Source organism: Peromyscus eremicus, chromosome 14, assembly GCF_949786415.1.
Source record: "Peromyscus eremicus chromosome 14, PerEre_H2_v1, whole genome shotgun sequence".
Lineage (NCBI taxonomy): Eukaryota > Metazoa > Chordata > Mammalia > Rodentia > Cricetidae > Peromyscus > Peromyscus eremicus.
This window is the reverse complement of record NC_081430.1, coordinates 2,114,280-2,140,048: the sequence shown is the minus strand read 5'-3', so window position 1 is coordinate 2,140,048 and position 25,769 is coordinate 2,114,280. Positions and strand designations below refer to the sequence as shown.

The 25,769-nt window shown below is 40.2% G+C and overlaps 1 protein-coding gene across 2 annotated transcripts in view; it reads right to left on the bottom strand.

The window, feature by feature from the left end:
• Nucleotides 1-25,769, bottom strand: part of Cog5 (component of oligomeric golgi complex 5) — a 334,097-nt gene that overhangs the window by 18,946 nt on the left and 289,382 nt on the right. Inside the window, exons 17-20 of one of the 2 annotated variants that reach the window (XR_009382819.1) lie at nt 20,348-20,451; nt 16,928-17,165; nt 14,154-14,273; nt 10,786-10,862 (exon numbers count right to left, since the gene is read on the bottom strand). Coding sequence is in view for 1 of the 2 variants with exons in the window: in XM_059279446.1 (XP_059135429.1) it covers nt 10,786-10,862; nt 16,928-17,165; nt 20,348-20,451 (419 nt within the window). In the remaining variant the exon portion in view is untranslated. Of the gene's footprint in view, nt 1-10,785; nt 10,863-14,153; nt 14,274-16,927; nt 17,166-20,347; nt 20,452-25,769 lie in introns of those variants that run through there. The other variant, XM_059279446.1, reaches the window with a different exon arrangement.

Sequence of the window (25,769 nt, the reverse complement as noted above, 5' to 3'; positions counted from 1 at the left end):
TATAAGTGGGCTGTTGGACTGCCGGGGCTTGGTGGGAGCTGGAGAGAAATTCTCCAGCCACAGTTCTGTGAATAATGTTACTGGAATTTTGATTAGGCTGTTGACTATAGCGACCACTTGGTAACTGGCTCATCTTTATGATTCTACACATCTAATTGGCATGGCAGGGCTTCCTCGCTAATGTCTTCTTCAGTGCCCTCAAAAACTCAATGTTTTCTATTCAGAGGTCTTTACTTCCTTGGGTGGTCTTTATGTTTTATTACCATTGGTTAATAAAGAAGCTGCTTTGGCCTATAGCAAGGCAGGATATAGCCAGGTGGGAAATCCAAGCAGAGATACAGGGAGAAGAGAGAGGAGTTGGGGAGACACCAGTGAGCTAAATAAACAGAGTTTTTTTCCATTATTTCTTTCTTAGGAAGTTTGCTATTATATAGAGAGAAATAAACAATATTTTTGTATGTTGGTTTTGTAGTCTGCTATTTTGCTGAAGTGTATATTAGGTCTCAGGGTTTTCTTACTGAGTCTTTAGAACCTTTTAAATATAGGATTATGTCATCTAAACACAGGCATACTTTCCCTTTTCCCTTTATTACTTGTGTCCCTTTACTTCTTTCTCTTAGCTTGCAGTCCTAGTTAAAACTTTGAGCACTATACTGAGGAAGAGCAGAGAATGGGCACCCTTGTCTCACTCCTCATTTAGAGGAAATGCTTTCAGTTTTTTTCATTTAGTATAATGCTGACTAAAGATCTGTCATGTATAGCCTTTATTATATTGAGACATATTTCTTTGATTCCTACTTTCTTCATTAAGGGATTCTAAGCTTTATCAAAGGCCTTTTTGCATCTGAGTTGATCATGTGGTTTATGTCCAAAAGTTTATCTCTATGCTGTATTACATTTATTGATTTGAATGCCTAGGTTGAAACCCACGTGGTTATATGACTTTCATTTTATGAAGTGTATGGATGTTTTGCCTGTATGTGTTTCTGAGCACCACATGCATGTCTGGTATCGTAGAGGTCAGAAGGTTGGGACCTGCCAGAAATGGAATCACAGACATTTGTGAGCTGCATATTGCTGCAAGCCGCAGGAAAGCGTATGGAGTCCAGTGACTATCACAAAAGCTACTGCTTGGAAAGGACTTTTCTGAAGGTCAAGCCATGGCTTAAGAAGTCTTGGTGATATTTTAGCTTTTGTATATATATTAGCCGGTTCCTGCAATGATTTTCTTGTACGCTATGTAAGCTTCCAAGAACTTCTATACCTAGCATCCTAGGCATAGCTTTGTTTCTTGTGCCAATGAAGCTCAGACCCTCCTTTCTCTCACAGCCCAAATGGCATTCCAGAGCAACTGATTCAACAAAAAGAGTTTTTTGCATACCAGGTGCAAAGTAGCTTTGAGACAGGTTTCCTGGCTCCAGGAAAGTTACCTCTCCCTGCCAATATATGGCAGTACAGGAAAATAGAGCCAGTCTTATTTTAGTGACTTATAGACTCTTTTACCTAACCACCTGTAAGATTGTGTTTGAGCACATTTATGATAGACTTTATGATAGACTCGTAACGTTTCACCTAACCACTTATAAGAATATATTTTGAAGCCGGGCGGTGGTGGCGCACGCCTTTAATCCCAGCACTCGGGAGGCAGAGCCAGGCGGATCTCTGTGAGTTCGAGGCCAGCCTGGGCTACCAAGTGAGTTCCAGGAAAAGGCGCAAAGCTACACAGAGAAACCCTGTCTCGAAAAACCAAAAAAAAAAAAAAGAATATATTTTGAGCACCGAAATTCCCTTTCTGACTTATTCCAGGCCTTATCTGACCCCACCTCCTCTATTCACTCCCCTTTTGGACTGTAAATGAAGTTGGCTACCACAGCTCTTGTAGGGACCTTGGAGGCTTTGCTTTATAGTCTAAGAGTCAGACTGATGATAAGGGAGAGACAGGTTCCAGGGGAGAGAGAGGAAGGAACCAAGATGGAGAGGAATGAGGTTGAAGATGAAAAAGGGTTAGAGTTATGAGAAGACAGGAGAACAGGGGACAGAGAGGAGCTAAATATAAGAACAGCATTAAAGCTATGTATATAGAATTTAATTTCAGAGGGATAAAATAGACGGACGAAAGAGCATGGTGTACTTAGATTATTTTCCCGCAGATTACCCCCGCCATTAGTAGCGTCTCTTCTGGGCCCCTGGGAGGGAAATTAAAGAGACTGGACCTCAATAATTTCTGAAGCCATGTAGGTGCTGGGAATTGAACCCAAATCTTCTGTAAGAACAGTGCTCTTAACTGCTGAGTCACATCTTCAGCCTCATTATTTTTTAAATGTCTCTTAAATTCAGTTTGTTAGTATTGCATCAAGAGTTTTGGGGGACGGAGAGGTAGCTCAGTGGTTAAGGCTGTTTACTATTCTTGCAGAGGACCTAGGGCTTAATACCTACACTAATGCTTACAACCACCTGTTATTTCAGTTCCAAGAGTCCCATGCCCTCTTCTGGCCTTCAGAGGCCTCTGCACATACATGACACATAAATTATACATTAAAAATAATACACATACACATAAAAATAATAAATCAAACAATTTAAAAAAGAATTTTTGCATGTAGGGTCTGCAGAGATAGCTTTATTTGTAAAGTGCTTGTATTGCAAGCATGAATACCTGAGTTCTATCTCCAGAAACCATATAAAATATCTGGGCATGGAGACATGCACTTGTAATCCTAGCATCTAGACAGAAGTTTGCTGATCTCTAGAAGTTGCTGGCCAGCCAGCCTAATAAGCAAGCCCTAGCCAGTGAGAGATACTATTTCAAAACAAAAACCTGAAGATGAATGGCACCCGAGGAATGAATGACACCCAAGGTTATTCTCTGCCACCCCCACACACGCACATGCACATACATACATAAGTGTACACCCCCATACATGCAAACACGTACACCCACACACAAGTACACATACATACAGTTTTTGTTTATCAAGGAGTTTGGAGTTTGGCTACAGTTCTTGTTTTTTTGTTTGTATTTACCGGGTTTTGTTTTCAGGATAATGCTGTTTACTCGGTGAAATGCGTTCGGTAATGTGCCTTCCTTTTCTAATGTGTGGAATAGTTTGACTAGCATAGGTAGTAGCTCTTCCCATCAGGTTTGTTAGTATTTGACAATGAACTCATCTGGTCCTGGGTTTTTCTTTGTTGGAAGACTTTTTGTTTCTTCTTTTTTATAAATTAAAAAAAAATTATTTATATTTTATGTATGAGTGGTCTGCATGTATCCCTGTACACCAGAAGAGGGCACCAGATCCCACTGTAGATGGCTGTGAGCCACCATGTGGCTGGGAATTGAACTCAGGACCTCTGAAAGAGCAGCCAGTGCTCTGAACCGCTGAGCTAATCTCTCCAGCCCCATGTTTCTTTTTTAATTCACTGACTACTAACTATGGGTCTTTTTGAGTTATTATATCTACTTTGTTTAGTTTTAGCAGGTCATGTCTCTAGAATTCATCCATGTCTAGATTCTCTAGTCCTTGGGATGTCAGTCCTCAGAGTATTCCTGATGTTCCTGTGCATCTCACTGGAGTCTAGAGTAAACTTCCTTTTTCACTTTCAATTTTATAAACCTTGGGTCTTTTCTTTCTTTTGGTTACTTTAGCCAGGGGTTCACTTTTTCAAAGACCCAACTCTTTGTTTGATTGATTTTATGTTACTCTTAGTGTCTATTTCATAAATTTTTGCTCTGATCTTTCTTTTTTTGGTTTTGGTTTTGGTTTTTTGAAACAGAATTTCTCTGTGTTGCCCTGGCTGTCCTGGAACTCACTCTGTAGACCAGGCTGGCCTCTGCCTCCCGAGTGCTGGTATTAAAGGTGTGCACCACCACTGCCCGGCTCTGCTCTGATCTTGATTGCTGTTTCTCATCTGCTTTCGGCTTTGGATGGCTCTTGTTTTTCTAAGACCCCGAAGGATACTGCTGGCTTATTTATTTGAGATTTTTCTGATTTTTAATGTAAGTACTAGAGCTATAAACTTCCCAACAGAGTTACTTTAGCTACAGCCAAAGGTTCTGGTAAACTGTTATTTCATTTTCATTTGATTCTAGTAACTTTTAAATGTCCTCCCTAATTTCTTCAATTAGCCACTGGTCATTCAACCATGTTCTGGGAGGGGATTGGCAAGATGGCTCAGTAGGCAGTGTTACTTGCTGCCAAGCCTGATGGCTTCAGGTTAATCTCTGGGATGCATATGGTGGTAGGTGAGGACCAACTCCTCCAAGTGGCCTTCTAAGCTCCACATGCATGCTGTGGCACACACATGACCACACCTACAAATAAATGGATGTTATATAATATGTGTGTATGTTCTATTCTAAGTCACTTCATAGCATCTAAAATAGTTTCTAGGTTGTACCTTGCCCTGACAGACTCCAATTTACAAACAGATTTTGACTCCCATTTTGAGGATAGAAGATAATTACATGCAGGGTGGACTCATAAACACTACCATCTGTCCAGTACCACCCACATAGCACAGACAGATAATGACATTATCTTAGCAGTAGAAATGGCGTTAACCTATAAATGTATGAAGGTGAATTGAGACTGTAGGAGCATGTGGGTGCATTAAAAGTAATCAGCAAAACCAGGCCCAAGAACTTATCAGACATGCTAGACCAAGGAGAGGGTATAACTAACTCCTTTACCTCTACCCCATAAAATGGAAGATACCTAGCATTGTCATTGCAGGGGCCCACACCAACCTGTCATTGGTAACTAGAGCATGCACCAAGGAATGACAGGCAGAGAAGTCGTCCCAGTGGTCCCTGGGCTGTCAGCTCAGTCCTCCACTGCTGACATGGCCATCCACATGCATGTCCCTCTGGACTTAGACCTGCTGCTCCTGTTGCAGACTGGGCTCTGCTCTTTGGTCTCTGTAGCTGGCCATATCTTCAGTCTCAACTCAGACTCTTCCATGCCTGATCTCTACAGCAATGGCTTCTTCCTTGGAGGCTGGTTTGGATTTGTTATCTTATCAATATATGCATTTAATGAGATATGAGATTCAATATGCATTTCAATCCACCAACTTCTGAAAGTTCTTGTACTACTACTGTTGTTACCTTGTATTCTACCTGTAACTCACATATATATGTAGATCTATATAGATACCCTTATTGTATCCTGTGTATGGTATGATATGAGTTATATTAGTAAGTAAGATTGGAATAAAAGAACCAGCATTCACCTCAGCCAGATTTTTGAGGTAGGTAATTATCTGGCAAATTGCTGCCACCAAAACCAATGCAAGTAGTAAGTATATTGTTATTCAATAAATTCTCACACTATGGAAACACACAAAGTGTCCTCTATGATTCTGGCATAAGGTATTCTTCACAGAATCCCTACATTTGGCACAATATGTATTTACAATTATCTACATTTTCTTGATGAATTATTCCCTTTATTAACATGTGAATGGCCTTTACCTGATCAGATATAGCAGCATTTGTATGACCAATAGATCAGGGCCTTAGAAAACCCTCAATAGCCGGGTGGTGGTGGCATATACCTTTAAACCCAGAATTTGGGAGGTAGAGGCAGATGGATCTCTGTGGGTTTAAGCCCAGCCTGGTCTACAGAGTACGTTCCAGGACAGCCAGCCAGGGCTATTACACAGAGAAACCCTGTCTCAAAAAACCAACCAACCAACCAACCAAACAAACATATAACCAAACAATTTCTTGGTAACCCTCAACACCCCTTCAATGACAATCAACACACAGGAGCATTCTATTCTAGTTACTTGGTTACCCCTTCAATGACAATCAACACACAGGAGCATTCTATTTTAGGTACTTGGTTTGATGATGCCCCTTTCTTGAACCTGCTCCTTCTCTCTCGATTTTTTCTTCCCTGCTCTCTTGCTAAAAGCTTCAGCATAACACAGCCCCATCCTCTGGCTGTTTTTACTCATCTGTGAAACCTAGATAGGAAGGTTCTGGCAAAGCAGGCAGTAGACATCCCTTCAGGAGGCAAGGTGAGGTGTGCTGGAAGGCAGGTTCTGCATCTCCGGCCTTTGTGTGTCAGCTCACAGATCCACACTGGATCTCCATTGACAGTGCCAAGAGGCAGAGTCTCACGACTTCTGGTGCTCAGGGGTTAATGTCATGCTGCAGACAGGCAGACAAGAGCAGGGTCTTGACAGTTCTGACATGTGTGTCATGTGTAGAAATACAAAGCCTCTAGGGGCAGATCAGGAATGTCAGCGTTTTTCTGAGGCAGCATTCTGTCCGAGTATGAAAAGGTTCTTGCTGCCCGGGGAACTCTAATGGAGATAGCAAAATGCAAATGTATGCAAGAAGCTTGCTGGCTTAATTAACTAGTCCACTGATATTACCATCAGAGAGAGTGCCCAGAGGCAGATGGCAGCATGCTGTGGAAAGGGAGAGCTTGCTAGGGCTTTAGGGGTGGGAGGGGAGAGGAATCTTAACAGGAGAAAGATCTTTTGGCTGGCAAGGTCCTCCTCCCTTGCAAAAGGGTCCCTGCTGCCCTCCCCTGCTCCACTGTTTCTAATTCTGGCGATTCAGAATGAGGCCTTCTGTGGATTCCACAATATGCCTGAGTTATTGTTTGGCTTGCCTGCCCCCCACCTTGTTAGAAAATGTTCTCATGGATGTTATATTATTCTTTAGCTCTCCTGTTATTTCTAGAAGAGAAAACTATGTGAAGAATTTAACAGTAAAATTTATTGGCTTTTCTCACTAAAAAATAAAGCTGAAGCAGGAAAATTGAAAAATAAAAAACTGACCAGACTTTAATGGCTCTTCTTTTTTCTCTTCTCCACATAAACACACTCCAGTGTCAGTGTTTACAGTACAACAGAGATCACACACACACACACACACACACACACACACACACACACACACACACACACACCAGTGTTTACATTACAGCAGAGGTCATAACAATCTCCTTAGTAGCCTATTTTTTACTTTTTGGTTTATTTTTCATTTAGTGGTGCATTAGAGAATATACTGTTTTTGTTTTACAAACTTTTAAGAGGCAATCCAATACATGCCCATTTACCCAGACATGGAGAAACAGTAACTTTTAGTGACCTATGAATTATAGCCAAGATCCAGCATGCATATGGTTACTGGTTGATGCCTAGCTCTTGTCAGAGGGTTCAGCTACAATGGAAAAGACGCAGGTTAATAATCACAGGTCCTAGGGCCTGGCAGTGGTGGCACACACCTTTAATCCCAGCACTCAGGAGGCAGAGGCAGGTAGATCTCTGAGTTCAAGGCCAACCTGGTCTACAGAGTGAGTTCCAGGACAGCCAGAGCTACACAGAGAAACCCTGTCTCAAAAACAAAACAAAACAAAACCACCAAATAAACCAAAACCCAAACAACAACAACCTCAGGCAAGCATTGTGGTGCATGCATCCTTATAATCCTAGAACATAGGAGGCTGAGGGAGGAGGTCAGCCTGGGTTAAATAGTGGAACCAAGCCAGGAAAAACAAACACAAAAAAATTAAGAAGCCCTAAAATTTCTTACCATGCGTGATAGCCAAAAGTCTGAAAAGTCTGATTGACTATTACTCTATCAAGAGCTAGATATAAAAATTATGATTTTTAAAATGTATGCATTTATAATTTTTATTCTATAAGTAGTTATAAAAAGATGTTACCCAAGCCTGAAATTGTTCCTTTGGGGTTCTTTTTCTCATGTGAGATTAACTGGGAGAGTTAATGGGAACTTCCTATCTTTTTTTTAAAAATAATTTATTTAACTTTATTTAATGTGCATTGGTGTGAAGATGTCAGATCCTAGGGAACTGGAGTTACAGACAGTTGTGAGCTGCCATGTGGGTGATGGGAATTGAACCTGGGTCCTCTGGAAGAGCAGCCAGTGCTCTTAACCGCTGAGCCATCTCTCCAGCCCCGGGAATTTCCTATCTTAAATGGTTAATTAGTCTTATGTGAAACTTAGACTCAGATTTTATTTTTCTGTACTGTCATACAAATTTAAAAGTACCGAGGGAAAAGTCATCCTACTTTGCAAATATTAAGATTAGCACTATTTTAATATATATATACAATCAACCTAAATATGGAATTTGGAATTATCAAAAACAAGAGCCTAGTCCTACTATGGCAAATGAATGCCAGATAAATATTTTTCTCAGACCTTTATCAAAAGCTACTTGACTAACGTTCTCAGAACATTTACTGACCCAGCCATGACATCATTCTATTACATAGTACAGATTGGTATTTGTAGTGGTTAAATGAGAATGCCCTCCCACATAAGTTGAGATATTTGAACATGAGGTCCCAAGTTGATGGTACTGTTTTGGAAGGTTAGGAGGTGTGGCCTTGCTGGAGGCAGGCTTTGAGTTTAAAGACTCACACCACTCCCAGTGAGCTCTCTCTGCTTTCTGTTTTGGGATATTTGATCACACTGTGAACCACGAGATTTCGTTTATTTAAATAAAATCAACCATAGGTCAAGAGGTGGAGCAAGCAACCAGCTGACTGGAAGTTAACTATAGACAGTGAGGGAAGTCAGGAGGCTGGGGAGACACACGGGAAGTAGAGGAGTAGGGGCATCCAGTTGGAGGAGTCGTTGTTTCAGATGGGATAGAAGAAAAGTCTCTTTCTAAGATGATGGCAGAGAAGGAAGGTCAGGTGGTTGCTTTCTCTGCCTCTCTGAGCTAGCAGGTTTTCATACCAGCATCTGGCTCCCAAGTCTTTATTGGTAAAACAAAAAGAAAGAAACTTAGTTAAAAGGACATTTGCCTCCCTACGTGGAGGTGGCTGAGGTGGCAGGGGCAGACTTGAAGGCCTCAGCAGAGGTTGTGGCTATAAGGAGCTGCAGTCAGCAGCTCAGGCAGTGATAGGTTCGGGTACAGCCACTGTGCTGAAGATAAAAAACAACAGCTTTCTGCTTGAGTTGGAAGATGTAGGCTCTAAGATTCTGTCTCCTGCCACCATGTCTGCAACTTGTGTCCACGCTCCCTATTATGATGGGCTCTCTTTCCCTCTGGAGCCATAAATCAAAGTAAACTCTTCCTTGTGTAAATTCCTTGGTCATGATGTTTTATCACAGCAAGAGGAAAGTAATAAACCGTATCACCACCTTGCTCAAAGAATACGACTGGACAGTTGTTTCAATATGGCTATTTTTAAAGTTCAAGCAGATAAGTGATAGACTGGTAACCTTGGGATCTTACGTTTTAACTTAGTGCAGAACTAGAATTTAACACAATACTTAGAGCTTTATCTATTTATTTTAAAGAACTCAACAGACCCAAAGAAGATATTTGAAAACTATACAAGATCTCACTTGAAGTTTTCTTGCAATCATGGATGTATGTGCAGTGATTATCCACTGCAGAAAACACAGAACCCATGCCATGTTGTCGGCAATGAGAACAAGAAAGAAACTCTGTCGACTGCAAATGGGTAAGGTAAAGTACATGGTCTCTGTCGGCAACACTGGCTCCCTATATGGCTGTTACAACAGTTTGATGACACAAGAGAGCACACACAGTCTTCATTGGAAGGGCATACACTTATTGATTACTCTAGTTTTCAGATAGCCCATATCACCTTATTTTACAGAAACACACTCAGGGATCATTATGCTTTTGGACATTTGATTAGTTCGTGTCAAAGCCTTCTATGCAGCATGCTATACTCACAAAATTGTCATAAATGTTTATTATGTAGATCTTTCCAGTCTATAGAGCTGGCTACATTTTTGTACGAATATTTTCTTTGTGCTATTACATGAAAAATTTGGAAATTCTAGTTTACTGAATAAACAGCCATATGCACAATATCACCCTGTCTTCTAACATCTACTACTGAAGTCATTAAGTTACTAGATATTTTCAGAACAAAGTATCCAGTCATAGAAAGGACAGCTTCCTTCATTAAACTGCTATATTATTACATCATGAGTATGAACTAGTTCACTGTTGCTCTTTTTTCTTTTCTTTCTTTCTTTCCTTTTTTTTTTTTTTTTTTGAGACAGAGTTTTTCTGTGTAGCCCTGGCTGTTCTGGAACTCAATCTGTAGACCAGGCTGGCCTCAAACTCACAGAGATCCACTTGCCTCTTCCTCCCGAGTGCTGGGATTAACTCACTGTTACTCTTTTTGAGCTGGTTTGTTAAGAGGCTCAATTGCATCAGTCTTAGCTGTCTACTCCATTCCCTAAGTTCATCGCCAAGCTTCGTTTTAGTCAATAGTTGTGTTTGTTTATATTATATTCTATGTTACTTTTAGAAGTAGGTTGGATTAAAAATATACATGAATAAATAAAATTTTCAGAAAAAACATGCCTATATTATAATGAATTTCTGTAAGAATGCATCCATCAGTTCAACCTTGGAGTTATAATCCAAAAAGAACCCACTCCCGCCGGGCGGTGGTGGCGCACGCCTTTAATCCCAGCACTCGGGAGGCAGAGCCAGGCGGATCTCTGTGAGTTCGAGGCCAGCTTGGGCTACCAAGTGAGTCCCAGGAACGGCGCAAAGCTACACAGAGAAACCCTGTCTCAAAAAACCAAAAAAAAAAAAAAAAAAGAGCCCACTCCCATGTTATTAGTTACTGCATATAATTCTAGATGGTTCTCTAAACAATACCTTTTAGGATGACTCATCACATATTGGCACTGTTATAGTAAAAAATGAATGTTGACAATTTTATAAAGCTTAACTTGAATAGGAGGAAAGGACCACCTGCTAGTAAGATGGCATATAATATCAAAAAGTTAGGTCTTACCTGAATGACCTCAGCATTCGGTAGGACTTTCCCAAATCAGATACTCTTCTGCAAAGTGGACCCACAGCCAGCTCCATCTGAAATATGAAGAGACAGACAACAGCTTTACATGGCGGACTCTGAAGGCTGAACCTGAGAAACACTCTCTGTCAGTTCTTCCTTGTTGTGACAGGACACCTGATGTGAACAATCAAGAGGAAATGACCTATCTGGGCTCATGGTTTCTGAGGCTTCAGTCCATCGTGGTGAAGGTCTGCTGGGGCAGAGCAGCTCCCCCGATGGGGGCAGGAAACAGGGAGAGAAGCCTGTGCTGATGGCACCCCTTTTTATCTAGGCCCCAGTCACGGATGGCAAGACATTCAGGGCAGGACTTCTCCCTCAGTTAATCCTCTCTGGAAACACCCTCCTAGGATACCTAGAGCTGCACTTTACTAATCTCCTAGTACATTTTCAGTCTAATCCAGTTGACAGTCTAGCCATTATATATAACTAACAAAGTTGTAGTCTTTGTAACCTTAATGTTAACTGGCTGTGATACAAGTTTTGGAAGTCACTTAAATTTACAACAAGGTAAAGACTTCAATGACATTTACACTTCTTCACTAAAGAGGCTCAAGATGAGATATTTTTATGCTGTTAAGTAAGAGAAGAAGTTCAAGTCATGTCTGAGTTGGGAAAAGAAGGTTTTCTAGACTATGTACTTGCTTTCTACACAGGCATCACAAGCCTCTCCATAGTCGATATAATTGATGAGAATTTTTACCAGTCAGCAAGGTCCAAGTGATTATAAAGTTTTAGCTCTGGAGATTTCTGTGCCACATAAGTGGCAGAATTTCAAACTTTAGTCAATATAAAATGACCCTGAACAAGTAACTTAACTCTCAGTTTTGCCGGGCGGTGGTGGCGCATGCCTTTAATCCCAGCACTTGGGAGGCAGAGGCAGGCGGATCTTTGTGAGTTCGAGGCCAGCCTGGTCTACAGAGTGAGTTCCAGGAAAGGTGCAAAGCTACACAGAGAAACCCTGTCTCGACAAACTAAAAAAAAAAAAACAAAAACAAACAAACAAAAAAAAAACAAAAACAAAACTCACAGTTTTACCTTTTTCATATGTCAAATGGATATGGTAATATCTGCTTAGTATAATAACAGAAATTAAATGTACAAGCTCTACTTGTGTGGCATATAAATACTTAGTTGTAAAATTGGTGCTGCACAGATAGCTCAGGGCTTAGCAACTCTAGAAGAAGACTGGGGTTCGGTTCTCAGCATCTACACGGCAGCTCATGACTGCTTGGAACTCCAGTTCCCGGGATCTGGCACCTTCTTCTGGCCTCTGCAGGTACCAGGCACACATATGATGCACATACACACATGAAGGCAAATTGCTCAAACACACAGAATTAAAATAGGCCTTTAAAAATTCTGAAATTATCAGTATTTAATTTTTTTCTCATTTAAACTATTAAATTAATCTGCCCCCATACAAGATACTAGCAAAGGTTGGCTTCACTTCTTTTTATTTTTCTCTTTTGACTGGAAATTCTACCTGACACAAACTGGCTCCTGGTTCTTTATCTTCCACATGCTCATGCAAATTCTTTGTAATATGTGGTACTCAGAAGAAAACTGGTCCTCCATGCTGACTAAAATTGTGCTGCGTGGTGAAGACCAGTTTAGAAAACGGCTGAGAGCAGATTCTTCCCAATGGTGCAGCATCTTTACTCAGACACATGGGGAAGGACAGTCACAGGTTCACCACCCTTCTGAAAAACTGTTCAAAGCTCCTTGCCAATGAGGACCACAAAGCCCTAATTAATCATTCATTTGCAAAGCAAGTCCTATTCCCTACTCACAGCCAGGTACCAAACTACAGGGATAAGGTGGAGAAGTAGAAGTCTTTCCTTCGAGAATTCTCAAGTTTAGTGAAGGGGATTTTAAAAAAATGCAACTTTACAATAACAAAACGTGTGTAAATGTGTACATGCAGACACAAATATACATGCCCACATATCTTTACGATTTTGTTGAATGTTAACTGTGCTACTGAAATAAATACACATATGCATATCAATTATTATTAGGCAAGATGAAAGTGCCACTGAGAATGCCTGTGACTGCTGAGGACTGCAGGGCAGCTCCCCTGAGATGCTCCAGTGTTAGCCGACAAGTCAACATCTCTCTTCTGGTACAGAGCTTCACAAGAACACTACACATCTACATGGTTAGAAGACTCTAAACTACACAAGACTAAACACAATTGTAAAGAAAAAGCCAGTCTTCCTGCTGACAAACCAAACACGATGCTGGGAACCAACTACTCCACAAAAGGCAAGGGTGACGGGCTGCTCTTGGAGCCCTGGGAAGTCTATTCCCTTGCCAGGGAGTTCTGGTTTTCTTCTGAGTGGAACATTTATTTTACATTGAACACAAATAAATATGTAATCAGCATTTGCTAATTCTATCCACACCACTAACTGTGGTATGCATATAAGGGTTTCCAAGCACGTATTACGTGATGTAGTTTCATGACATATTTTGGTCTCCCCCCTACCCCCATTACCTTTGTGGTTCATTATCTTCGAATATCAAATCAAGCAACCTTTGACCTAGCCCTGGAGTAAGACTAAATGTTAAAATAATTAAATAGCTATGGCAAAGTTCCTAGATGAGAGATTATCACCTCAAATGGTTGTGAACTCCATGATGACACATAAGATTTCTACACTACAGGGTGATTTCAAAAGGCTAAATGTTTAAGATGAATTTTTAATCTAAAAAGGACTCCTAGGAGACTGAAAAATCATTTCCCTTTAAACAATAAAGTTCATGTTTAAAGAGGGAGTGTTCTGTTAGAGGAGTCTGCAGAGCTCCAGATGGACACTCAGTGACAGGCACCTAGGCTGCTCCCTGCCCTGCTGCTGCCCTGTACCCACCAGTTAACCACGGGCCTCATCTAGATGTTTCAGAGGCATTCTTGCCCTGACAATGTTCAAGATAAGAAAAGGCAAGAGGAATCAGAACCAAAACGAGAAATTTGCTTTCTTTTCTAACTTTACATCTTTGGGCAATGTGGGAAAGATAAAAGTGTGTGTATTTAAAGGGCACTGGAAAATTTATAAATAGAAATTGCTACGAGTACCACTAAATAATTTAATTCCAACTTCAATAGCTGTCCTTTCCCTCAGAGAAAAAAAGAGACAAGTGGGGTGGAGGGGGAGCCGGTGCTACAGCAGGGGCATCGTGAGCATGTCTGCGTGAGTGGGAACTAGCAGAAGCCTGTGGGCCTTGGACAAGCTCAGGGCTTTTTGAACTGCTGTATGATTAGTGTAGACACAGAGGCCATGTGGTCACAGCAGGAAATTAATTACCTGCAGGAAGCCACCTCATGCTCATGACCTAATTCTTCACTGGGCTGTATGCTGGCTATTCCCTCACTGCGAGCCCTCCAGATGGCAGCCTGCAACTGCTTTTTCTATGCACAGGTGCTCCTGAGGAGGTTAGAATTGTTTAAAGAACACTTAAAATGCTTCATTATTTGTCTTTACGTCTAAATGTTATGTCAAAATCTTCCCAGATTCTTTCTACTGGTCTTTTCTTGAGCTCTGCTTATGGCTAAACAGCAGGTTCTTTCATCTCAAGAACCCTTTTCAAACCCACAGAGAATTGTGTGTTCTGGATTCCAGTAACCTCAGTGGCCTTGTTTAATTTTGATTACAAATTGACAGACCTCTCAATAATGAGCCAGTTCAAAGGCTACAGTCCTCAGCTGATGCCTGTCAGGCATACAAATTTCAGAGAAATGTTATTTTAGTATTTTGACTAACCCAGACAAAAAAACACTTCCAACTAAACAGGACTCTGAAAGCTGAAGTTCATCACATAATTGCAGTTGTGGCAAGAAACAAAACCCAGTGAGATCAAAACTCCAATTCAAATTTTAACTTAAAAAAAAAAAAAAAAAGCCGGGCACTCGGGAGGCAGAGCCAGGCGGATCTCTGTGAGTTCGAGGCCAGCCTGGGCTACCAAGTGAGTCCCAGGAAAGGCGCAAAGCTACACAGAGAAACCCTGTCTCGAAAAACCAAAAAAAAAAAAAAAAAAAAAAACCAACAACAACAAAAAGAAAACAAAACAAAAATGGAGTTGCAACCATGACCTAGTACCTGGGAAATGTTTGCTAACACTATTGGTCACAAATAGGGTGCTTCAACATGTCTTTTCTGCACCTGTGGCTAAGATCTGAGCCAGGCTAAGAGGAATGGTGGGATCTTCTAAAACTGAACACACTGTGCAGTAGCAAACCAAGGAAGGGTCGGCCACAGGTGCTGAGCCTCAGCAACTAAGCCCACTGCAGGGCTGGAGTACATTCAGCACAGTGTGTGCCTTTTCTAAACAGAAGTTAGTAACAGAAAGTAATGAGTTCCATTTATCTTAAGGGGAAATGGTTTCAGAAGGTAATGTGTCTTAAGGAAAAAGGAACGCAAACACAACTCTGAGTGTGTTGTAGCTCTGGGAAGGTGGAAGCTCACCCTACCACTGGAGGCTGTGCACTCTGGGGTGCTAGCTGCAGTAGGGTGCTGTAAAGGACAATACTTGCCATCTTTCAAGAGAACACATCATTAAAATAAAAGCCCAAACGGCAAGCCTCTCTCCTACAGCACTCTCCTTCTGGCCATCTCCTGCTCAGCTGCCACTCTAATTGGACTTGAAGTGCTGCCTCCAGGAAAGTGACTCAAGAACCAGCTGGAGAAGAATGCAAATAAGCTGGTGGGGGAGGGAGCCCAGCCGAGGGAGGAAGACAGAAAAACAAGACCTAGGAGGAGAGCAGACAGGAGAGAGGCCCAGCGGAGAACAGCTTACGGTGATATTTTTAAGGACTACAATAGGTTGTCGGACACACGGACACAAATCACAAATGTTTCTATAAGTCATTATTCACAGACAGAATAAAGGCAACAAAAATGGCCAAGGTTAAGCCAAATTAACAGGGGCATTTAATTATTTCTGTTCTCACTTGTGGCTACTAAAGGTACCTTTCCCAAAGGAAGGCTCTTTTTGTATGCCCTAGTAGTTTCACAGACATCATTTTGGGGATGAAAATGACTAACTGCTGGGTCAATAAGAAAGAGGATGGTTTTTGAAAGCCAGGTTTGGGTTTGCTGTTTGTGTTGTAAGTGTGCTAGGGCATGGGAGCATCTGGCAGCCATCACCCTGAACAGGCAGTTCAGGTCCTCTCCCAGACACACACTGACATTAGCATTTATCTTTATAAGCAAGGAGGATCTGGCAGACTAATATGAAGACTCCATCTGAATAACTATTTAGATCAGCAAAGCTAACAGTTTTGAAAGGTTTAAGAAATGGATTCACCCTTGACATATAAAAGAGAATTAACTGTTTCTGAATCTTCTAAGGAAACTGGGTGCTTCAAGTGTTTTTTTCTTTGCCTCTGATTACTGAAAGGTAAAGGGGAAAATCAGATAGCATAAGCTGAAGGCTAGCCACAGAGGAAAAGGGTACTGTACTTAGTAGAGGGTCCAAATAATCAGGCTGGATCTGCCAGGCAGCCTGCCCATATCATTGAGCATACAAAGACATACAAAGATGCTCTCTAGAAGACACTGATTGGCCTGGATCTGCCAGGCAGCCTGCCTATCTCACTGAGGAGACAGAGAGCGCTCTAGAAGACCACTGATGGGCTAGAGTTCTTCCTCTTCTCAGAACAACAGGCTGCCCCTTTCTGGCTGTTTGAAAAGTCATCTCATTGCTACAACATTTTTGAGTAAAGTCAATCAATTATTATTATTATTATTATTATTATTATTATTATTATTATTATTATGGCTTTATTGGATGATAAAATAGCAAGAATGTGAATTGTTGCTTTATTGTGGCATAAGATACTCTGCCTTATTCTTGAAGGATCAAAGATGAGGGATGACAATTTTGTTAAAAAGAAAGGACAAAAATAAAATATGGTAAAATATTTTAAAACTCTTCTATGTAGCAAATTAGTTTTAAGTGGGTTTTCTTTTCTTTTTTCGCTGCATAAATAGGTAAGATACTGACGTTTTAGGTATTCTTTACATAATAGATGACAGTGAGGCTCAAACATTACCTCCCTTGGAGCAATGCATCAATTTACCTGTGCAAAATCAGTAGCAAGTCGCATTTTCCCACCTTCACCAAGAGGCCTTACGAGACTGGCATTGCGGATGAAAAGTTCGATGGCTCTGTGGGCAATAGCTTCAGTGTTGTCAAAGACAAAATCCAGACACTCAAAGTGCTTAAAGTAGTCAGTCACAGCTCTGGCAATGAAACCTTGCAGCTCTTTCATGTATAGAGAACAAGGAATATCAGGCTTTCCTGAGCTGGATAATGACCTATAAAAGAAAAAAATATTCTCAGCATCAATTCATAAAGCTACAATTTTGTATATTTTCACCCTTGGTTACTATTTCAATCTTGTACAATTTTTCCCATTAATAGTATAAAAACATTACTTTGTTTTGTTTTGCTAAGTGCTAAAGAACATAAAACAATGCTTAAGCTATATATATATATATATATATATATATTTTTTTTTTTTTTTTTTTTTTTTTTTTGGTTTTTCAAGACAGGGTTTCTCTGTGTAGCTTTGCGCCTTTTTCTGGAGCTCACTCTGTAGCCCAGGTTGGCCTCGAACTCACAGAGATCCTCCTGGCTCTGCCTCCCGAGTGCTGGGATTGAAGGCGTGCACCACCACCACCCAGCTTGCTTAAATTATATTTTTAAATTAGTGTTTAGACCCTATGAGGATGACTGAAGGAATTTCAGCATGCATTTACTTAAAATTTATTAAGAATAAAAGGCAGCTATCTGTCTTAGATAAATCACACTCTGGCCTTTCAAGGTTTGACCCAGCTCCCAGCTCTCCATACATTCCCATGTTTTTGTCTGAAATGACATTTTACACTTTGCAAGGGCAGAAACTGCTTGGTAGCAATCTCTGCTCTTGTAGTTGATCACATCAGTCCAATGGCAGTGCTGTGACAGAGGGATTGGTTGTGTAACAATATGCAGCATGCAATTTCTTCCCTCCAGATGAGGGGGTTTGGAAAGGCTTTAATTTGGAACAGCAGATGATACCAGCTGTGCTCCATGATATACTATTTATAACTTATAAATGTTTACAACTGCCCTTTAAAGAATATATTCAAAGAATATGAAATATTTATAGGAAGGAGTTGGACCAAAATTAGAAATCACCTGATCCTAGCTAATAGATGAGATCACTGACTACATAATGCTGAATCTTTTCCAAAAAGCAAGGGAAATGTTTCCAAAATCTGAGTATGATGCAGAGGAAATGGAGGTGGTCTAGAGACGAACAACAGGCGTGACTGAAATTCCTTGAGGAAGAGAGCAAAGTGAGATGATGACCTTCAGGTAGAGCAATGGTAGTTATAAACAGAGGTGTTCCACTTCTGGAAGCAGACAGGAATAGGGAAAGAGGGCCTTCGCTCTGCCAGGAAAGGGTGAAGATGTAAGAAAGACTTGCTTAATAGCAGCAATGTCAGCACCAGGTATTCAGTACAGCGTGTCCAGGCTCTGAATGATGCCAGGGTGGTGTGCTGCCTGAGCAGAGGAGCCTTGGTCAGTGATGGCAAGTGCCACATGGGATTTGACTTTGCCAGACTCAGATCACTACATGGCCTATTTTTATTCAGGCACCAGTATAAAGGGCTAAGTTGCAAAAGATAGAGTATTTTCATATCTATTTATTTACTGGATGAACAGTAAACACATATAATTGTGCTATATAGTGATATACAGTAACATATGTATAAAATGTGAAAACATAAAAAAAAACTAATGAACACATCAGTTACAGTAAATTCTTATTTATTCCTCCTATCTAGTTATAGCTTTATATCATTTGACCAACATCAATGCATTATCCCAGTTTCCAAGCCCTAGTAACCACTATTCTACTTTTTGATTTTTATCATTTCAGGTTCTACATATAAATGAGAACATGAAGTATTTGGTTTCTGTGTCTGGCTTATTTTTATATAATATGTCTTCCAGGTTCATCTGTGTTGTGGCAACCAGATTCTTTAAATATCTGTTTATATTTAGGTGCACTGATACCAGATGCGTGTATATATATATATATATATATATATATATATATATATATATATATATATAAATCCAGTTAATGAATTGACTGCTTTTATCATTTTATAATGATCTGAGTCACATTTTATAATTTTTGACTTGAACTTCGTTTTGATTAACTACACCTGTTCCAGTTCTCTTTTGGTTTCCAACGTATAGAGTATCTTTCCATCCCTTTGTTTTCAGTTTATGTATGTTCCAAAAGCTGAGTCCCATGTGAAGGCCAAATCCACTTGGCCTCTCAAATCTTTTCATACTTTATCCAACATCACAAAAATCTTCCTATTACTCTGGAGGAGTGTGTTCATAGAAAATAGCATATTGGAACAAGTTCCAGAAGCATGTGTTAGTGTAAGGGAAATTATACTCCAGATGAAATCTGAGATACAAATTATAAATCTCATTGAGGATTAAAAGTTTGATTTAAATTTACTAGAATACAAATATACTTGGCTATTAAAGATCAATTCTCCCAATTACTCTAAAGCCTTGAATAGCAGGTTCTCAACAAACTGTGTAGGTACTCCAGAGTCTTCAAAACAACAGTGCTATACAGGAGCTGAAGGTGAAATGAAGAATACACACAACTAAGAGTTGGTAGATGTGCATCTTCATATCACTAGCTTTGTATGCATTATCTTTCCTTAGAGCAGTGGTTCTCAACCTTCCTAACACTGCAACCCTTTAATACAGCTCCTCCCCATGTTATGGTGACCCCAACCATAAAATTATTTTTGTTGCTACTTCATAACTGTAATTTTGATACTGTTATGAATTATAATGTAAACTTCTGTGTTTTCTGATGTCTTAGGCCACCCCTGTGAAAGGGTCATTTGACTTCCCAAAGGGATCATGACCCACAGATTGAGAACCACTGCCTTAGAGGGAATCAGCCATTCCTGCAAAGATCCAGGGCCCTTGTCTCACTGCCTCCTTTCCCTACATAAACTCTCATTCGTCAGGCTCTCCTTACATAAAGCATGATTAGGACTCTGAGAGGAACAGGGGTCTTAGAGGACTAAGAGAGCTTGCTCCCAAAGCCAGGGCAGGATTCAGGTGAGTCCTCAAGAGGAACGTTACGACTGTGCCAGGGGACCACACAGGTAAAGAAGAGGACATCTGTGAGAAGGAAGGAAAACAGGAAGAGGAAGTTGGCACATGCTACACTATCCTGAAGCACTGAGCGGAGTCCACAAACCTGTTCTGTCTCAACAAGAAGAGAGATGATGGAAACAAGAACAGAGAGAAGGTGGTAATAACATGCACAATGAAAAAGGAGGTGAGGAGCTTATGCTGTCACAAGAATAAAGCCTGGCTGCCAAGGAACACAGAGAGTAGGAGGGGTAGGGAATGGAAAATAAAGGCAGTGAGGACTTGTAACAGTTCCGAGGAAATGTTTTACCCAGAAAAATCTTCCTGATGCATGGTGATGATTATGGCCTCGATCGCATCTGCCACTGAAGTCAGTAAAGGCTGTATGGCATTCCCCATAAGAGCGTGAATCGTCTGACGAAGAGAAAAAAGGAAAGAGAAGCAAAATCAGAGAAACTGATACAAAGACATGCGAGGAGATGAAGTGAGATACATTTTTGACTAATAGTTTTCATATTCTATCAGAGTCGGACTACACATAACAGAAGTATGATTCTCCCCCTAACCACTTTCAGCTATGACTCGTAAAGCTTAAAATATGTGGAATATAGCACTGAAAACTTCCAACCCCCTCAAGCATCTCACTCTGTCAAAAGGGTTAGTGGTTAAATGAGCCCTCAGAGAAGGTTAGCCATTTCAGGGAGCAGACGTAGTCCATTTACAAAGCTAAGAGCAAGCCAACACAATCTTTTTTGTTTCTCAAAAAAGTGAAACAAGCAATTCCTTAAAAATCAGAATATCATCAGATTTTTTTCCTCACCAGAGGGAATAGAGCAAGAACACAGGTGATTCCTACAGGGCAGAACAATTAGGCAATTCACAAGGTAGGTTTCTGTGGAGAAGCCCATGGCAGTGATTCTCTACTGAAAGTAGCTGTACTCCTGGGGAAATCTGGCAGGATTTGGAGACCAAGAAGCGGGGAGGAACGTGTCGCCAGTATCTAGAAGCAGATGATAGTGATGCTGCTACAGGGTGGACCACACACCAGAGAGCTGTAAGCCAGAGCATCCATGCTGCTCAGGCGGAAAAGTGCTGCCCAACTGCTGATTAATCTGTGGAGGAGCGTAGGGCTTAGTTGAGGGGTTTGGTTTTGGTTTGCAAACGCCGACTAGCTTCAGGTAAACACCCCAAATAATAACTGTAGGTATACTACACATGCTTCAGTGGTAATTAAAATCACTGATGATAGATGGTCATGGCTCCTAATAATTGAAGCCAATAAGAAAAGAATAAGGGGGACACTTATTCATTAAATTTCTACATGTCACCTGCAGGCCTTAATCTGTCAAGATAATAAGCATAATATACACACAGGTGTGTGTGACCCAGTCTGCAGTCTAGTGATACGGATGAAACATGATAGTAACTTAAACATTCCAACAGAGTATAGTGGCATCATGGGGACTACCATGTCATGCTGAAAAGATATGAAAAATAAAAGGTGTTTGTTGGGATTTAATCTCTGACAAATAGAAAAGAAACATAGAGAAAGATGGGACTGGGAACATGTATCAAACACTAATCTACTTGGGAACCAAAGAGCACAGGACACACAGACTACAAGGGCCTGACTGTGAGAGGGATGCAGCTGGAGTGTGCTCTGGGTGGGTCGGGAAGGGATACAGCCCAGTGACAAAACACAGTGAAGATTTCAATTCAGAAAACAATCATATTAGATAGTAGACTAAGGGATTAGACTAGAGGCAGGAAAGCAATAATGAGGCTGCAGGAGATACTGATACTGATGAACAAATCAGACACAACAAGAAAGGAGATGAAAAGTCAGTAGGGCTTGGTAGTTAGATTTACAAAGTATGAAGAGATTTAAGAGTACATGTGTTTTCTTCTTTAATATTTAGTAACATCATTTATTAAACATTACATATAAAAGCAGCAGAAGCTGACTTGGTGATATAAAGAAAAAGACAAGTTCAGTTAGGGATAAGAATTAGAAATGTCCATGCGAAAATCAGCTGGGCTATTAGGTAGGTACAGAGATGTTTAAATTTGTACTTCCTGAGATGTTTTGGTTACATTTGGCAGTCACCAGCTTTTGTGACAGGAGAAAAACCAAGAGAGTCAGCCCAGAGATTACTGCACATATTGATGCCAAGTGCCAATCAGAGGACAAAAAGAATATGTGCCTTTGGAGGAGGTGGTGATTTTACTTACAAGTAAGTTATTACTTCTCCAAAGAATTTTTATTCTCTCTAAATTATATTCCATGCAAAATAATTTATACACAGAGAAACTCAGGCAAGTTCAGAAGACTGTCTTTGGGTGAACAAGTAGAGTGGCTGAGACTCTCTACATATGTCTGCCCTATGAGCTTGGGCTGTAGACTGGGAAAAGAAAGCAAAGTGACCTTAGGAAAGTAAAGACTATCTTTAAAAGGCTGCGTTTCTTACTCATGGTTTGAAGGAGCATCTCATACAAAACAAGAGCACCTACTGAAGGACTCAGGAGATACACCGCAGGCAGTTTGGAGAGCTGTGGAACTCTGGGGTAAACGGGCAGGCTCCTAGGTTTTATAGCCTTGCTCTCAGAGGACTACAGTATAAGAATAAGTGGTTAATTCCCAAAAGGAAACTAAAACTAGGTTTTACTTTCTGATCCCTATCCCTCTTTCTCACTCCTCATTCTCACTGTTCCCTTCCCTGCTCCCAAATGGTCCTCTGTGGCAATGCAATATTCTGAAAATCTCTTTTACATTCTAAGAGACTGAAATTTTTGCTGGACCTCCACAGACAGGTTAATAATACACCTTGAAGACTGTTCTCTTACTGTGTACTCAGTCTGTTTACTTAACCTGTCTTTAAGAGAACAACGTGACAACCAATTTTACTTGCCTTGGATTCCCCATGTAATCAGCTTTTACAACCTAAGCTAATGCATGGCTGTAATCTTAAATTATGTACTCTTCCACACCCTTGATCCAGACGATGCCCGTGCATCATTTGCTAAAAGCAGCAAACACAGAAGCTGAAAGCAACTTCTTAAAATCTACTATAAAGGTCAAAATCAACCATTTATGATTATTGGTTGCTAAACAATGTCTGTTGTCTGGGTCAACTGGAGCCAGTGGTGGCTCACACCGTTTATCCTAGCACTCTGGAGGTAGAGGCACGTGGATCTCTGTGAATTTGAGGCTAGCTTGGTCTACAAAGCAAGTTCCAGGATAGGAAGAGAAACCCTGTCTTGAAATCACACCCCACCCCACCCCCCAACCCCCCGCAAAAAAAAAAAAGAAAAGAAAGAAAGATTTCTATAAAGTATCCCATTCCTTTCCCCATGTGATGCTTTCTATACATACAGATTGAAGCCCTCTGTCATAAGGAGATACAGACACCACTAACACATAGACAGAAGACACACATACAGACAGAAAGACAGACAAAACCAGATACGCATAGTGTCAAACATATACACAATCAGACACCACTCACACACAAGCACAGACATACACAGTGGCACACACAGACACAGGGATAAACAGATCCACAAGACAGCCTTCAGGCAAGTACACATGTGACAGACAGGACAGAAGGCACGGAGCATGAAGTAGAAAATTCAAAGATGAATTCCCTCTTGATTAAATGACTCCAAGAGGAAGTGATTTGATTTTTTTCCTTAACGTGAAAAAACACTAATATGTACATATATAACTTAAATCTAGATTCTCCAGATGAAAACAATGCTATATTTTGTCTTTCTTATATCTCCATTATTCTTTTTCCTCTCACTCATCCCTCTAGAGTCTCTTCTCACTGTAGGAGCCCATGTCTACTTTCATATGTATGAATATTTGACTCTAATTCCATATACAAGAGAAAATATGCAGTATTTGCTCAATTCTGGCTTATTTTGCTTGACTTAATGTTCTCCAGTGCTACCTATTTTCCTGAAAATGTCAAATCATTTTTCTTTATGGCTGAATAAGGTAGCATTTTATTTCTCCTCTCATCTGTAGATGGCACTAAGGCTGGTTCCACATCTTGGTGATGGTGAATAGTGCAGATAGGAACGTAGATGTGCACATCACTCTGAGGTTCACTACCTCACATTCTTCTGAGTAGATGCGGGAGTGGTACAGCTGAGTTGTATGGTAGTTCCAGTTGCAATTTTCTTAGGAACCTGCATATTGGTTTCCATATATGGCTATAACAATTTATATTCATACCTATAAGTGTATGACATTCATCTTTTCCTAAATCCTCATTAGCACTAGTTGTCATTTCTCTTCTTCATAATGACTATTTTGATTGGGATAGGATGGAATATAATGTAGATTTCATTTGTATTTTCCTGATGGCTAAGGATGTTGAACATATTCATATATTCATTGGCTATATAAATATATCTTTTAATTCTTTGATAATTTCACTCATACAAATACTGAATTTTCATTTTCCCACACTCCTCTTTACCCTTACTCATTCCTTACAGGGACAACATCTGACTGCATCTTAGTTCTTCTTTTGAGAACTGTCTATTCAGTTCATTTCCTCTCAGAATGAATTTGGTAGTGTTCTTTCAGTTTCTATTTTACGGAAAGCTTGAGGGGCACTGATGTTACATCTTTACAGGTCTGAGGGAATTCAGGTGTGAATCTATATGTCTTAGAGTTTCTTTGTTGGTAGACTATTACTGTTTCAATCTTGTTGGGACCTGTTTAAGTTATTTATATTCTTTTTACTAAATTTTAGTAAGTTATATGTATCTACAAATTTATTAATTTCTTCTAGATTATTCTTCATTTTGGATTTTCAGAGTTCTCTAATAATATTTTGCATTTCATTAATACTATTGTTTCTTTGTTGATTTTTTTTTCTGATGACCTATCTAGTGATGAAAGATTATTGTTTCAGGATCAATTATTTGACTTTTATGTCCCTAAGTATTTGTTATGAAGCTGAAAATCCCAGGCTTTGGTGCATATGTATTTACAATTGATATATCTTTTTAAGGAAGTGTCTTTTTATTAATGTGTTATGGCCTTCTTTACCTTTTCTAATTTTGACTTGAAGTCTATTATATCAGAGAGAGCCACCATGTCAGCTTACTTGACATATTGATTATCATGCTTTTATTTTTCAGTTTGCCTGTATTTCTGACAGGGAAGAGTGTTTCTTGGAGATAAATTATAATAATGTTGTTTTGAGACAGAGTCTCATGTAGACTGGCCTTGAACTCCCTTTGTAACTGAAGATGACCTCAGATTCCTGTCTACATGTCCTAAGTGCTAAGTGATAAGGACTGAACACTATTACAAAAGAAAAGAGTAATAAAATTTGGATCAGTCTAGACATCTAGGGTGTGAGAAGGGCATTATGGGAAGAAGAAAGCTAGGAGGTGGTGAATGTCTAATTGTATGTTTAAATTCAGCACTAGTCTCCATCTGACTCATAAGCCCCATTCATGCAGAATAAACTAAATACGTCTTGCCAATACTATTTTAAGACGTGAACTATTAAGTATAATCTCAGAACGTAGGAGATGACAGCAAGAAGACTAGCAGCTGCAGGCTGTCTTGGATACACAGAAAATTTAAAGCCAACCTGGGCTACATGAGATCATGTGTTAATGGGAAAATAAGTGAGCTGAATATGGGCATGGTAGTGAATAATGACAGGTATGACACTGTATAATTTGAGTATGGCCAAATTAATTTC